The sequence below is a fragment of the Dendronephthya gigantea genome, unplaced genomic scaffold (genome assembly GCF_004324835.1).
Source record: "Dendronephthya gigantea isolate DGI-Jeju-01 unplaced genomic scaffold, DenGig_1.0 000010F, whole genome shotgun sequence".
In the NCBI taxonomy this organism is placed as follows: Eukaryota; Metazoa; Cnidaria; class Anthozoa; order Malacalcyonacea; family Nephtheidae; genus Dendronephthya; species Dendronephthya gigantea.
In genome coordinates, this window is record NW_021163020.1 from 757,839 (window position 1) to 772,681 (window position 14,843).

The window sequence follows — 14,843 nt, forward strand, 5'->3', positions numbered from 1 at the left end:
ATAGTGGGATAATGAGAAGAGGTAACTGATATGATTTTATAAATTCTTACCAGGAGAACTTGTGTTCATACCAAGGGTTTGACATACGGTTCATGTTTTCAGGCATATTGATTAGAAAGCGTCTTTGTACAATAACTATTGACTTGAATTGAAAAGAAATTATTTCTGAGGACGTGATTGACGCATCGTTAATCTTGATCTTTAATAAAGATGTTATTTGTTGTATTCTATGTTGCTGATGGCAACAAACAATATTGATTTATGGTTGCTTTCAAAAAGACTTTAACAACTTTATTTATAGTTTACGGAAGGAGTGTCTGACCAGCCTTATTCATTAGTACTACTAAATGACGTCAAGATACATTTCCCCTATTTCAGCCAAGGGGTGTCACCACACCATGCGAAATACATAAACCGCAAACTGATTACAAACATGCGCAGTCTGCGTATACTCACGATTCTATAACAATCGTACAAAAAAAACAAGCAACAAATTTTGACCAATTCACGTTGCAGAATGCCCTCCTCCACTCCCAGTATATCAGGATTTCTATTTTTCTCTCTTATTACAATCAGTTCGAACAAATTTGTTTAGTGGAAACTGGTCACTGGATAGTAGCTTTATGTTATTACATGTCAGGGTGTCTAAAAAAGGGGAATCGTTACATCGAGACAAATTCCAGCAAAAGCTTGATTTTCAAAGAGATACTATTGTTTTGGGCCAGTATACTCTTTAGACCGAAGGCGGTGCCGCAACGCGACGCAAATTTCACTTTTTAGGACGCAAATAAGTTTGATTTTGAGGGGGAGTTTGGGACTGAAGTTATGCACAGTGAATTAAAATGGATGACAAGCTACCTGCATAAACACGCAGAGTTAGCACGATATCCTTGTTTGCTATGAAGTAGCCTCCAATTTCTCAGTTAAATAAAAATACGTTATGATCATAACGAGGTAACCTTCCAGAATATTGCAACCCACAAGTTTTACTACTTTTGAAAAATTGAAATATTCGGCTGAAAAGTAGCGTGGCGTCAGGGTTGTTAGGGCCCTGATTTGCATCAATGACCTGCTTCCAGTGAACACATGATAACAGCTTGCATCAAAAAATGTAATTCCGCAGGTGCCATTACTGCAAGAAGGTTTTATTGCAATAACAATACTCAACTAAGCATTACTAAATGTTATGAGGACTGTTTGGTCTAGAATTCACGAAACAAGAATAAGACATGGTTGTATTAGAATTCGTTTTCGCTGCATCTTTTATTGGAACATACTGCTGTGTGCAATTGTGGATTAAGAAGAAATTCTTCGATAAACAACATCAACGCGATGTGAAACATGAACATCCTTACGCCATACCTACAGAGAGCAGCCTGAACGACAACACGACTAAATTCTATTATACAGTGGATTGAACTAGTGTTTCACAAAAAACGTGGAAGGACTATATATACGATTTCAATTTGGCATAGACACATTCATACATTCTTCTAAGCAGCTGTGTACGATTCTGTTGAAACAAACTTTGATAAACGATAATTATATTGTATATGATTGTACTGCAATAAGTGTTCAAATTTTGCGGAAGTAAATAAAACGTCGTAGACTTTTGCCTGTTTTGTAGCATCTGTATAGTAGAGAGCCGTAGCGTATTCCTTTGTTTCAAAGTCATTAGAGGGCCCAGGAAAGAATGACATACGCTACACGTTGCTACGGTAAGGTGGAGGTGGAAAGCATCCCTTATCCATTTCTTTGGGAAAAAAAGTTGAAGATATTCTTTAAACATTCATTATTTATCTATGGGTGGGGCTAGTGGACGGATGCAAAGAAGATATCTCCCCTTGTTGTCCCCCTCTCCGTAGAAGAAAAATTGTCAAAGAAGATCCCCCCTTTTGTAGACGAAAATTGATAGGTGCAAACCTAAGTCAAACGAGATGAACAAGAAAATGTATGGATTAAAAAAGTGCCCATATCTCATTTATGCTGGACTTAATTAACTGTTCATTGTAAAATTAACTGTTCATTAATAAGGCTTTGCTTCTATATATTATATAATTGACAAATATTTGTTCGTGAAAACTTTAAAAATCAAATTTAAGAACAATAATTAAGTTCCGTCCCTTCCTACTTTGTGAAAATACATAACTACCCTTTGTACAAAATAAAACAATTGTTATTCCTTTCCCTTAAAAAAACTTGGTGCAAGTAATTTTGGTTTCTCCTTATTTGCGCCAGCTTTCGTTGTTCTCGGTTCATTTACATGGGATTCGCTCTGGTTTGGTCTCCTTGTCACATCAATGTCTGTTAATGTGTTTGTTTCTTCGTGTGTTTCAGCTGGATCCCGAGTTTTATCGCTGTCTTTGGTGTTCTCAAGATCTTTGGTATGGCCTGGATTTTGAGCATTGTCAGGATCTTTGGTTTTACCTGGATCTTGGGTTGTATTGCCTTTATCCTGAGCGTTGTCAGGATCTTTGGTTTTATCTGGATCTTGGGTTTTATCGCCTGGATCCTGAGCGTTGTCAGGATCTTTGGTTTTATCTGGATCTTGGGTTTTATCGCCTGGATCTTGAGCATTGTCAGGATCTTTGGTTTTACCTGGATCTTGGGTTTTATGGCCTGGATCCTGAGCATTGTCAGGATCTTTGGTTTTATCTGGATCTTGGGTTTTATCGCCTTGATCCTGGGCATTTTCCTGATTCTTGGTTTTGGCAGGATCTTGGGTACTGTCTTGCTCGATATTCATTGGTTCCTGAATATTTGTTAAATTTTGGTCTGCAGATGTTTTTTGCTCCATTGTCTCATTGCCTTCAGATGTTTTATTTGGTGTGGTACTAACTGCATCTTTCCTCTTTAATGAGACCTACATTGCCAAATCAGATTGCAATCATTTCTGGATACTGCTTCGTTCAACTTGAAAAAATTGTGTACAGACCTGAAGAGGTATGAAAAGGTTTTGACCACTGGAAGGATTGGTAGGCTTTTCTGATTTTCTATTTTCGGAACCCTGAGTTGGTTTGGAAGAAGTTCTTTCATGGTGGTGTTGGTTGACGCTGGTGTGCTGCAGCTGGTGTGTCGTTGTGGAAGGAGGAATATTGGGTGATGGGGGAAATACGAATGGCGAACTCAGGTGGGGAAAGAGCGACTAGAGAAATACAATATCATAATTCATAAGACTGACAATTTCTTTGATCACGTTTAACTACATTGAAAAACCAACTCTGGTATTATTGGGATCATTATGATGATTTATAATAAATTTAAAGAAATAAAAACATAAATACCACTAAAGCAAAATGCGCGGCACTCTTTACTGCATCTTCGATTGTCGGGGATGGAAGTCCACTAAATAACTTCCCAGCCACGCAAACTGTTGAAATCACGTGCTGTGAAAGCAATATAGTATACGTCAGGTAAAATTGGCTTCATTTCATATGTTACCAGATTTCAGCCCATCCGAATGGCATGAATGCTCCAGTTAGTTTTTTAAGATCAGGAAACATCAAGCTATCGTACCTGAGCTATACGTTGATGATTAAACGTAGGGTCTGGCCAACGATTTTGACGACACGCGGATACTAACAAGCCAGAGGGGTTGCTGGAATAGAGAAAAGAAATCAATATCTCCTTGTGCATGGCTCGTCTCCCCCTACACATCAGATGAGATGAGTTGTAGAGCTACACGCGATAACCCAGACTTGTGGTCCAGACCCTATTGAGGTCTGAGACCAATGCTAATTGCAGTGCGTATCCATTGGTATCCATAGATGTCCATCATGTCACAGACCGCAATATAAAACTGTACTTCTGTTTACCTTGATGGTGAAAATGGAGAAACAGGCGACAAAGAAGGAGTCATAAAGGCGTTATCTAAAAATAAAATTGCAATGTAGAGAGAATGCTTGTATAGTCTATCATCACTATTATAAACGTGTTTCACCCACCCGGCATGTTAAACACGACTTGAGATGAACTGGGTGTTGACTGTGTTCCTTGTGAACCATTCAAGTTAAGAAGCTGACGAATGACGCGTTCACTTTCCTAAAAAGAAAAACAAGAAATCTTCAAAACACAAGCAAGCATACACATGAGAACGCCAATGAAAAGGCACAAATATTAACCTGTGCGGATAATTGATCTTTGGGGTCCACTGCCGCACTAGAATCTACAACAAAACCTGATCAGTAAAAAGCCAAGGAAAATGTCAAACGAAAATACACGGTTATTTCGCTAAGCGAAACATTTGATCTCTGCAAGAGTGGAAATCCCCCTCGAACTCGAAGTGTATTTCATTGCACCTACCATGTGATGGCTGTGACTGTTTCTGAAAACCACGTGAATTTTGAGAAGAAACCTGAAAAAATATTGCGATTAAGAATCTTAAATGCAACGTAACAAGCAAAACATGTTCGCTTTCTTGCATGCGAAACCCACCTGAGGATTTTGTGGATTATTTCCCAGGTTGTTCCTGAAAAAGAAAATATATTATGAATTATTTAACTAAACTGTCATGGTTGGTGTCTGAAATAGTTAAATGTCTAATTGGATAGTATTCTTTCATCAATTTTTGTGGATTAATTTGGGACGATATTGAGAAGATTCAAACTTTTATAAACATACCGCGGGCTGTTCCATCGTGGAGAAAAGCGAGAACGATTAACAGAGGAGTTGAATTCTGGGCTGGCAAAACGGGGTCGTGAACTTGAATGTCGCTCGTTGCCTTTCGGAGCTCGCTCGTTGCCTTTCGGAGCTCGCTCGTTGCCTTTCGGAGCTCGCTCCTTGCTGTTCGGAGTTCGCTCGTTAGGAGTCGTATGTTGTCGATCATTGTTTGTCGGTGGCGTTTGCCAAGCGGAGTAGAAATCTCTATGATACGAGCCCCCTCTATTACTAGGCTTGTATTCAGCCGGTACCCCCTTGCTGTGGTGTCCAGAACCATGTTGACGCTTCTGTCGAGCTTGGACTAGTGGTGATGGAATACCCTTCTTTTTATATTCCAAGCGAGTACCATATGAAAGATTGAGTAACGACCACGCCGGCATCACATATAATTTGTTTTCAAATGCACTTGAACCTCTAGAAGATGCAAGTTCAAGGACAACTGAGTATCGCGACTTTTTTACAGAGTGCTTCAATTAGACATGGCGGGAATTCTTACCTTAATGAGTGACCTCCCATGAAAGGCTCGTCAAACAAAATTTCGTAATTTACCGGCTCGTTTTCTGCTTTACCTAGATGTAAAAGGTGATATTCCCAATCTTTTACACCAGTTTTAAACAAATTAAGTATTCTTGAAAAAAAACACAATAAGTTCGTTGAGTGCGGATCTTAATAGTTGAAGTCTAACAAACGACAGGTCGATAACAGACGACAAACCTTTATGTATTCCGACAATAGTTCCTTTCAAGCCATACGGAGCTACTCCTAATGTCCGAACATTAACAACTCGATCGAAAAGTTCAAAATCAGCAGCTGGATCTGGAGGAACTTGTCCCAACTCTTTCATCGGCTAAATATTAAAACATAAACACTTGAATAAATACGTTTGTATACTGAATAAGCATCTGTATATCAATGCCACTAAGATCTGGCGTTGTGCATTTTACCACCGTATAGATTAAGAGCAATATTTATGAACTTACCCGAAACAAAACAGAAGGTTTTACTCGAACTTTTACATTTTTCCTAGTCGGTTTTTCCTCCTAAAGAAATTGTAATATTGGAATTGTCAGCAAGTGCTGTACGAGTCGAGCCTAATTTTTTTTAAGTGGAGTTTTCCAACCTTTAGTTTTTCGATCGCTTCCTCGATTTGTTTCACAATTGGTTCGTCTAGAGTAGAGCTTCCACAACTTACAGCTTTCTGTTTATGACTGGGGAGCGTTTTTAACCATTTTTCTACTTCAGAGAGAGTTTTAGACCTGTACGAGAGTAATGTATTTGAATCGACAATTAATGAACACTTCAGTAGAAAACGATTAATTCGTATAATTCAAGTTTGATTTTCTTCATGTGAATTGTATTGCCCCTCATACTATACCAAATAAAAGTAATTTAGTAATGACTGATACAGGAAGAGTATCGTGCAAGGAATTAGCTTCGTTAAAACGTACTTTTCGTTATCAGGAAACACGTCTGATACTTTAAGTGTGTCCGACGAATGCTTTGAAAGAACATCGAAGACTTGCGGGAATCTAGCGAAAGAAATTTGAGGTTAAAAAGGAGTTGATTGTGTGAAAAGATGAAGAAAAGGAACTGGAAAACTGAAGCATACTTTTCTTGATATTCGGAAATTGTTTTCTCTGTTTTAGGTGAATAACTCCAGCCACTGTCATGTCTCCGAGCGTATCCCAAAACCTGACAAAACAGAATCAAAATGTAGATTAACTTCGGTGTACCAGATGCACAGCAGACGAGAACAATGATTTTACCTCCTTATCTTGCTTGGAAAATTTCAAATTCAATCCGATATCAACTTTGCTGGAACTACGATGGAAATTTAAAGATGAGTTTAAGTGATAACAAGTTTGCTGTTGTTGTTAACGACTAATAACGTAAAAGGAAACGTCATAAAAACTTACTTTTCTCTCTCGCTAATGGAAAGAAATACTTTTCCAGTGATCTGAGCAAGAGCCTGCGACGTGATTCCCAGGCGCTTGGCCATGATGCGAGCAGGTATGTAGTTTTCAACATAATCATCTTTATTAACAATCAGCGACACAAGGTCTGGTTCTGGGATCACCGTCAGTTGCACTCTAACACGGTTTTAGTCTTTGAATCAACCTCAATAACCTATCAGAGATATTTGATCAACAATCAGAATAGAGTGTAGTCCAGAAGATTGGCAAAGCAGATGAAATTGATTCCTGCTCAAAGAAAAACTGGATAAACTAAATGATACACATGTAAAATGTTCAGGACTAAGCAATGAAGCCACAGACCTTTCCAGATGATCCATAATGTGGAATTGCCATCATAAAGCACTCTGTTTCAACTGGATATAGATCAGCAACTGTAGCACATTGAGTCCCTGCATCAGTCTCATCATAAACGTTGATATCCTGGAAGAAATGACTGACTACTTAACACAGAAAGTCTAATTGGAAATCTACAATCTAAATATATATTTGTATTTAAAGGGGCTCAGAAAAGGGAGAATTAGATGACCCCAGTCCCAGTACCTTGACTGTCACTTGAAGAGGATAAGCCACTGCCCAGTCAGACCATTTCTTCTCTAAACAAACATCTCCTTTGGCACCACAAACATATCTGACAAATAACAAAATAAATCAGAAAGATGAATGAAATCAAGAAAGGAATGAAATTGTACATGAAATTAAAGTATAGTCTAGTAGAACAGAAAGATATTTTCAAGTCAAACATACTTCTTTCCCTGTATTTGACAAGCCTCAACTAAAATGTGAGTCATACCAATGTCAACCCCTTTCCTTTCAATATGCCTGTGAAAGATGCGTACACATACTGTAATATTTTTCATGTCAACTGCATTATTATTCAAGAGGTTAAAACTTACATTTGCTTCTCACAAGAAACTTGCTTTCTCCAAGCAGATGAATCACTTTCAGTTAATGTTACCTCTTGAAGATATTACTTTCTGGTGAATCTTTTACAATGATATATCTAATTACGAAAATCAATATAAGCTCAAGTTAATAGCTTTTTTTTAAAGATTCTTGTAAATCATCTTCAACAATGACCTAAGACTTACTTTTTACTATCATCACTAACTTTAGTTACAAAAGCTTCAATCAGATGAGGCCAACCAACATAACATGGCTTGCCTAACAATGAATCTGCAATCTCTTTTAAATTCTATAGCAAAGAATGGTTAATAGAATTAAAAGGACAATTTCAGCTGCTATCAAAATTTTCTCAAAATAACTTCACTTACAAGTTCATCTGTTTCATCAATCTTTAGAACCATACTTTCACCTCGACTGTGCATTTGGAAAACTTTCACACCAATTTTTCTTAGTTCACCCTTTTAAAAAATGTTTAAATTTTAACCAACTTTGTAACTCTTTCAAAACATTTAAAAAATAATGCACCTACTGAATGTGAAACATGTTTCAAGGTGGGAAATCCAGGAAAATACACATCCAGTTTGACATCCGGCAAGATACCTACATATGAAAAGTAACAAGAAGAATCAATTAGACAAAGCAATGTGGCAAAGTATATCCCACTTCCATAACCAACCTTTCACTATTTCACTTCTTGGCAGTCGATATTTATCAATTGGAATAGTTTCACAACTGAAATGAGGAAATTTTCGTTTAACAAAAAGGCAAACACAAATGCAAACAAACATGTTTTTATCCCATGAGTATTAATTTAAAAAAACATACTTTGCACGACAACATTCCAAGTCAGGAAAAACACCAGGAAGAGAAGATGGATAACATTGAGATTTTTCAGGTTCATGAGTATAAAGTAAACACGAACTGTGTTTATTGCGATCTTTTTCACTCTTTTTTAGTCGAGGATACAAAGGTTCCATTGCTTCCAATAACCTTTCCTAAGATGTTAAAAGTGAAGTGAGTTTGAAATAAAGGTCATTTCATTATGTTTTCTAAAATAGTTTTTAATAGCCAATTCAACATTTCCCTTGCAGCATATGGCAAGTGACATACCTCATCGATAAATGGTATTAACACTACAGCCTCCCAATCCTGCCTTTTCCCATTTAGATCAGTTTCAAATTTAGGTGGATAATATTCAATGATAGGAGAATTATCCATGATCATTAGACTATGAAATGGTTCTGGAAGAAGTGTCTTGCTAGCAGCAGGGAGGACAGCAAGGAGTTGCTCAAATGGTAGGAATGGTTTGCCAATGTCAAAGGAGAGTGGGTGATCTTGAAAGTCTTTCACATCTGATACATACGGTGCATAATGAAAGGGATAGAACCTAGATAAATGGTCAGATATTTTATAAGTACATTCTCAAAAATTTCCTGTAGTCCGGAAAAGAAGCAGTAACGACCTCAGCAGTAGAGAAAAAACCACCAGCTAAGCTGCGCAGATTTAGAGAAGTGAACTGAGATAGCTTACCATCCCCATGATGGAACCCCATTGAAGTAGTAATGTAAAATCCACTGGATGGCTTCAATATACTTGAAGCTTAACTGTTTAACAAGTTCTTCACAGCTATAAAACAAATTACGAATAAATTGTGTGAAAAAATTCTGTTTCTTATATTCTTTAGCCAGTAGAAAACAGTCCACATCATCAACAGTCTACATTCATACTTATCATCATCTTTACGTTGAAACTTTTCTCTGTAATATTTTAATTTATATTTCTCATGTTCTTCTGTGAAATCTCCGTCATCCTCTTCATCATCTAACTCTCCTTTCTCTTCAAGATAATCTAGCAATTTTCCTTTCTTCTTTTCGCCAGTTTCTAATGACATATCTGATAATGCACTTGATGTTGATGCTACATTGCCATCCACATCTGACTGTTCTGATAACAGCTCCTACACAAGAAGAATTACCTTTCAATATATTTAGTTATAAGTAATCTATTGCTGAAATCAACAGTCCACAAAGAGTACACCCCTACTTTTTCACACTAAAGTTTTACGATTACCTGTTCATCTGTTTGTGCTGTTTTTCCTTCTAACCATTTTAAGTCTACATATTTATCCTCAAATGTTTCAAGATCAAACTGCAAAACAAATGAGGTTCAATATTGAGAGAAACAACAAGAATACAACAGTTTGTAAAATACATAGTCTCATCAATGGTTTCATCACCTTTGCAAGGGTGGTAATATAATTTTTAAAACGCTGCAAACTGAGTGTCCCACCATCATGAAGGTATCCTGAAATTAATGTCATATACTTAATTCTAGTTGTCACTTTCAATTTAAACAGTAGTAATGAAGTCCAGTTGAGGGTGCAAGTGCCAGCTTATTGTTCCAAAAAATATATGTAAACATACCATCAAGAGATGGCATAATATCCTTATATATCTGCCAAAGATATGGCAAAGCATCCTATAGAAAAACAAAAATAGAAATTTTCAGAATTGGCCACTCATTCATAACCTTTACCAATAAATTTCATCATAGTTTTATAAGACTTTACATGATTTATATGTAAGTTAGGGAGGTTAGGTATGAAATCATTCCCAACAAGAAAACCCATCAGAATCCAGTCATCAATGATCTTCTCCAGATCATAACCAAAAGAAATTTTCTCCTAAAATGTTGAGAAAATTAAAGTTAGGAGGACCTATAATAATTGGGATGATCAAGATGGATACTGCACAATACCTTTAAACATTGAAATTCCCAATCAATATATTCTCGCAACAGAGACAGGTGTAGAAGATGAAAAGTCATATCTTCAGGGTTATTTATTCTAAAAAAATGGATATTGAGATTTATCTTTTATGGTACTAAAAGATCAAGAAGGCAGAGGACCAGAATTATAAGATATACCTTTTTACATTTTTGCCAAATTTAATTTCTTCCCGTAGAAGTGAAAAATGTGGATCATGACTGGTTAAGCCAAGCATTATCTAAACAAATGAAGCATTCTTTTTACAATGCATTCTTTGAAGATTGTAGATAATTATAGATTGTGAAATATCAAAGAGAAGGAAGGTGTCTTCTCACTCACCAAATCAGCATCAAGTCCGTACAAACAATGCCTTGTGTTTGGGTCATAACCTGGCTGTGATCTTTCATATCTAATGAAGTCCATTATTTTATGTTCACCTTCTCCAGGTGTCTGCAACAAAATTGCCAAATTATTTATTGAATGTTTATTAAATTAATACCTCATCTATTTCAGAGCTTAGGATTACCTCATGACCAGAAAGATATATCTTCAAACCTTGCCAACCAGGATCAGTGCTTATTTTTTTGTTCACAAAATATTTAAGTTGTTCATGTAGCCTAACCATAAACTCTGTGCCTAAAATGTTGAATGTCAAACATATCAAAAAAGCAAGTGCTCCAAAATAATGAACATGCACTCATAACTATGGAGTACATTCAAATATCATACACACATACCAGGCGTGATACAGTTTGAGTCAAAACGTTCTTCAGTTGGCAAAGTTTGTCCCTTTTCCTTAGCTTTCTTTATGTTTTCTTCAGCCTCCCGGGCAGACCTTAAAAGTGTGGTTTGTAAAACTTTATTACGGTCAAAAGTTAAGTAGAACTTTGGATAAAGATAAATTGGATTGTTTGGCAAGAGGTACTCTATGTTTGCTAATACTTATCAAAGGAGATTCTTAATAGATCCTCCTACAAAATACAACATTTAAAAAATCAATGGTACCTAAATCGCCGGCTTCTTTGTTGATTCATTTTAGCTCGGGGCGCAACCCCGTCAACTGCCATGAAAAACACTTTTTGAGGCTTGATAATTCGAAATAATACCTGGAGAATAAAAGATAACTAAATTACATGATGGCCCAGGTATTTAGACTATCCCGAAAAACAAGATACCTCAATGTAGTGAAAGATATTCGAGAATATTTGTTCTTCAGTGATTCTAAAATGTGGATCATCGTCATTTGGATGAGAGCAGGGATGAATTATGCCATTCATATCCAGGTACAGATTATCAAATTCAGGAATCTGTAAAATGTTTATATTACTATTCAGATGCAACAATTTACGTGAAATTCTTTAACCTACAGCAAACTATTAGTCTGGTATCAATGCCCATTCAAAGTACAACCATTCCAATAGCTTTGATAATTGCAACTGTAAGAAACTGCAGTTGCAAATTGCAATTACAAATCAAATTACATGGTCTATAAGACTAAAAGTACTGAAGAGGACACTGTCCAACCCACTATAAAACGGTAAGTTCCCTTCCCCCTAATGAACCCTTAGACCTTGTGGGGTCTGGGAGCAGGCTTGATACGTAATCTCCACTATTACATAATGGCCACGTGGATTGCTACAAATGACTGTGATAACAAATGAAATAACAAATAAATTTGCTGAAAACATTTACTAGAAAATGACGATATAATATATTTGCCCAAGAGAGTATTTCTAGCAGAGGAACTAAAGCAACTAAAATGATAAAAAAATATATCTTGCCTGATAGTCCTTCACAACTTGGCTCAAACAAGGGTACCTTTCACTGAGCCATCTGTAAAATTTCGGAACTCCCATTGCAAGTCTTTTGCTAACTAATTATGTTCAAATTACTCAATAACAGTATATTACATTTATAAAATCTATGAACGCAATAAAAATCATAAAATATATACGACCATTTTAAACATAGTTTTCTGTTTTGATTGATAAATTGATTCCGCGCGCCTGCGCATACTATTTTGCACCGCTGGCCAGATTGATTACTGAGATTCCAGCCTTAGTTGATGATGGACTGCAATGAAGTGATAAAAAACCTCTCAAAAAACCGCAGTAAAACCACCATGCAACGTACGTTGGCTATATGGTTGCCGTGTATTATGGTTTATATTTGGTGTAATCTACTTCTCAAATAACATTCACCTTGAAATTGAGCGATGATATATATTTGGTACACGCTTCCTCCCCCCATCAGTCACACTCATATAGTTTCAAATAGGCCTTTAACAATGTTTGTTGCTTTACCAGAAGCCGATCAAATTTACATTGTCCATGCAACACAAAAATTTACTAACAATTTTCAAGAAACTTTTCATTATCATATGGTAAATGATAATATCAAAATTCTTATTCTTACCTCCCCTCCCCTATCGTTTTTGAATGAATGATGTAATTGCATAAATTAAGAAAATGAGAATTCCCGGATGTACTTTGCAAATTGTTAATCGATTCTTTTAATACTCTGCCACAAATCTCGCAACAAAATCACAAAAATATTCATATTTACTGTTCAAAGGGAATAATAATATACTCCACCGTCCTTATAATTCCCCCCAAATCACACAAGTCGATGAGAGAACAAAACAGATAGCACAATCATCTACTTGGTAAGTGTTTGTTACTAACGATATTATATGCAGTTTGAGAGCATGGTTTCATATTAATGAAAAGTTGGTTCAAAAATTTTCACCCTTCCGATCGCCCGGTGTTATTTTAAATAACATCATTCGTTATAGAATTTTATAGTGTATCTGAAGCGTCTAATATTTACTCCATGTGTACGAAAATGCACACACTGTGAAGCTTTTTCGTTACCCTTTTGTTTTCCGGTCGAGTTTCCCTCGGGGGTCTTTCCGTCACGTGCGGCAAGAAACTACATATAAAAGAATAAACATCTTCAACAGACGAGCTGGTCAAAACTCTACCCAGACGGGTGCAGTGTCTTTGAAAACCAGTATGTTGATATTTTGAAATACTACTACATCCTCTTGAACAAAGATAGAAAGGGTTAAATTTCTTGTGTCCCTTTTTTAGATTTACAATAAAAGAATGTCTACCACAAGCAAGGAAATCATGAAACAGTGTGCTAACTCTGTGCAATCCATAAAAAAGAATAAGTTGGTTGTTTTACTTGAAAATTGTTTGCAAGATGTTCCACGTAAAGATAAGAATTGTGGATGTGATACCCAACAAGGTTTATCATCAAATATTACAAGCAATGAGGTCTTGGAGATTCAGTTTATTAGTGACAGCCAGAATAAGAATGTATCCGTTTCTGATCCAGTCTTACCTAACAGTAAAGAGGACAGTTCAGATTGTTCCAACCAAACTGGACATGAACCTGCTCCACAAACATTGAATATGACAAAGTCCTTGTTTTTGGACTTGCCAATCACAAGCACAATAGAGAATGATGATACGGCAACAAGCGGCATAATTGACAATGACTCTACGTTATACTGGAGAAGAGTTACACAGCCAGTTGAGTGCGAAGTAAAAATACCACTTACAAGTGGAAATAGCAGTGGCGTTGAACTAGATTTAACTCCGCCATGTAGTATTGCATCTAGTAGGAGCCCAATTGAAGACAGTGCATCAACTTCACTTGAGGAGGAGCTTAACAATAATGTTGACAATAAAATTTTGACAGACCAGGATAAACAGAAAGAATTAATTGTTGAACTGGTTTCGATTGAGCCAACAGTTCAACAGTTGCAAATTCTTTACACAAGAAATGACCGGGACAAAATAAAGTCTTTGTCTTTAAGGCCCAAGAGAGACCGCAAACAATTTATCCCATTTATGTTCGAACAGGCAAACTATATAAAGAAGAGGAAACCCCGATTATTCCACAGCACACCAAAGGTAAATGACACATCTAGTGAAAAGATTAGAAAGATAACACCAAACACAAACTGCAGAGTGCAATTGGATAGAAAATTTGAAAAGAAACAAATTAAAATGGACCGCAAACGAAAGAAGGCTATTGCAATGAAACAATTAAAGATTGCTCTGAGACAAAAAGAAGCATATGAAAAGCAGCAATTAAAATTGGCTCTTAAAAAAAAGAAAGAAGCATTGAAGTGGAGAAATAAGTTGGAAAATGCACTTACCAGTATTAATAGAAGAATATGTAACCAGAACACATTTTGGAAAATGCTTCCTAGTTAGCTACTGCTAACTTTTTACAGAAACCTAGATGGAAATAACAATCAATTTTAAACCATTGATAGCTCATTTGATAGTCCTGATAAAAGGAATTATCTTATCATTGGATATTAAATATTCAGCTACAATACTTTTAATTACTCTTGATAAGTCTAAAAATCTTTATTTCTTTAATTTCACCTGAAATCACACAAATTAAAAAGTTGAGGAATAATAATTTGTGGTGAAAGATAGAAAATTATTACAATTTTTTTCTTAAATGTTAAGTAAATGGATATATTTTAAGGTTTGAGTGTAAAGTTTCTATTTTTA

The 14,843-nt window shown here is 36.1% G+C and overlaps 2 protein-coding genes across 3 annotated transcripts; one reads left to right on the forward strand and one right to left on the reverse strand.

Annotated features, from left to right (window-relative positions):
• Positions 1 to 1,871: 1,871 nt before the first annotated feature.
• On the reverse strand, positions 1,872 to 12,395 carry LOC114518166 (5'-3' exoribonuclease 1-like). Its single transcript, XM_028538110.1, is given in 44 exon segments — positions 1,872 to 2,863; positions 2,936 to 3,145; positions 3,285 to 3,386; positions 3,517 to 3,598; positions 3,816 to 3,870; positions 3,945 to 4,041; positions 4,122 to 4,177; positions 4,303 to 4,354; positions 4,435 to 4,468; positions 4,621 to 5,073; positions 5,156 to 5,228; positions 5,374 to 5,506; positions 5,640 to 5,699; positions 5,780 to 5,915; positions 6,108 to 6,188; positions 6,269 to 6,351; positions 6,426 to 6,480; positions 6,576 to 6,760; positions 6,763 to 6,786; positions 6,936 to 7,055; positions 7,176 to 7,263; positions 7,380 to 7,454; positions 7,529 to 7,609; positions 7,644 to 7,687; positions 7,720 to 7,827; positions 7,907 to 7,996; positions 8,068 to 8,138; positions 8,215 to 8,270; positions 8,364 to 8,533; positions 8,649 to 8,925; positions 9,069 to 9,164; positions 9,266 to 9,495; positions 9,609 to 9,686; positions 9,775 to 9,842; positions 9,962 to 10,016; positions 10,108 to 10,221; positions 10,296 to 10,383; positions 10,464 to 10,543; positions 10,645 to 10,755; positions 10,832 to 10,941; positions 11,043 to 11,140; positions 11,311 to 11,411; positions 11,481 to 11,612; positions 12,087 to 12,395. Coding segments are annotated over 44 exon segments (5,274 nt in total). The 5' UTR covers positions 12,162 to 12,395; the 3' UTR covers positions 1,872 to 2,176.
• A 407-nt stretch (positions 12,396 to 12,802) lies between these two features.
• Positions 12,803 to 14,823, forward strand: LOC114517981. Of its 2 annotated transcripts, none has more exons than XM_028537838.1 (2): positions 12,803 to 12,970; positions 13,398 to 14,823. In XM_028537838.1, exon 2 carries the CDS (start codon positions 13,413 to 13,415, stop codon positions 14,532 to 14,534), a length of 1,122 nt encoding a protein of 373 aa, XP_028393639.1. In that variant the 5' UTR covers positions 12,803 to 12,970; positions 13,398 to 13,412; the 3' UTR covers positions 14,535 to 14,823. The 2 variants fall into 2 exon arrangements, with proteins under 2 accessions (XP_028393639.1, XP_028393640.1); XM_028537839.1 differs by lacking the exon at positions 12,803 to 12,970 and adding an exon at positions 13,021 to 13,317.
• Positions 14,824 to 14,843: the final 20 nt, after the last annotated feature.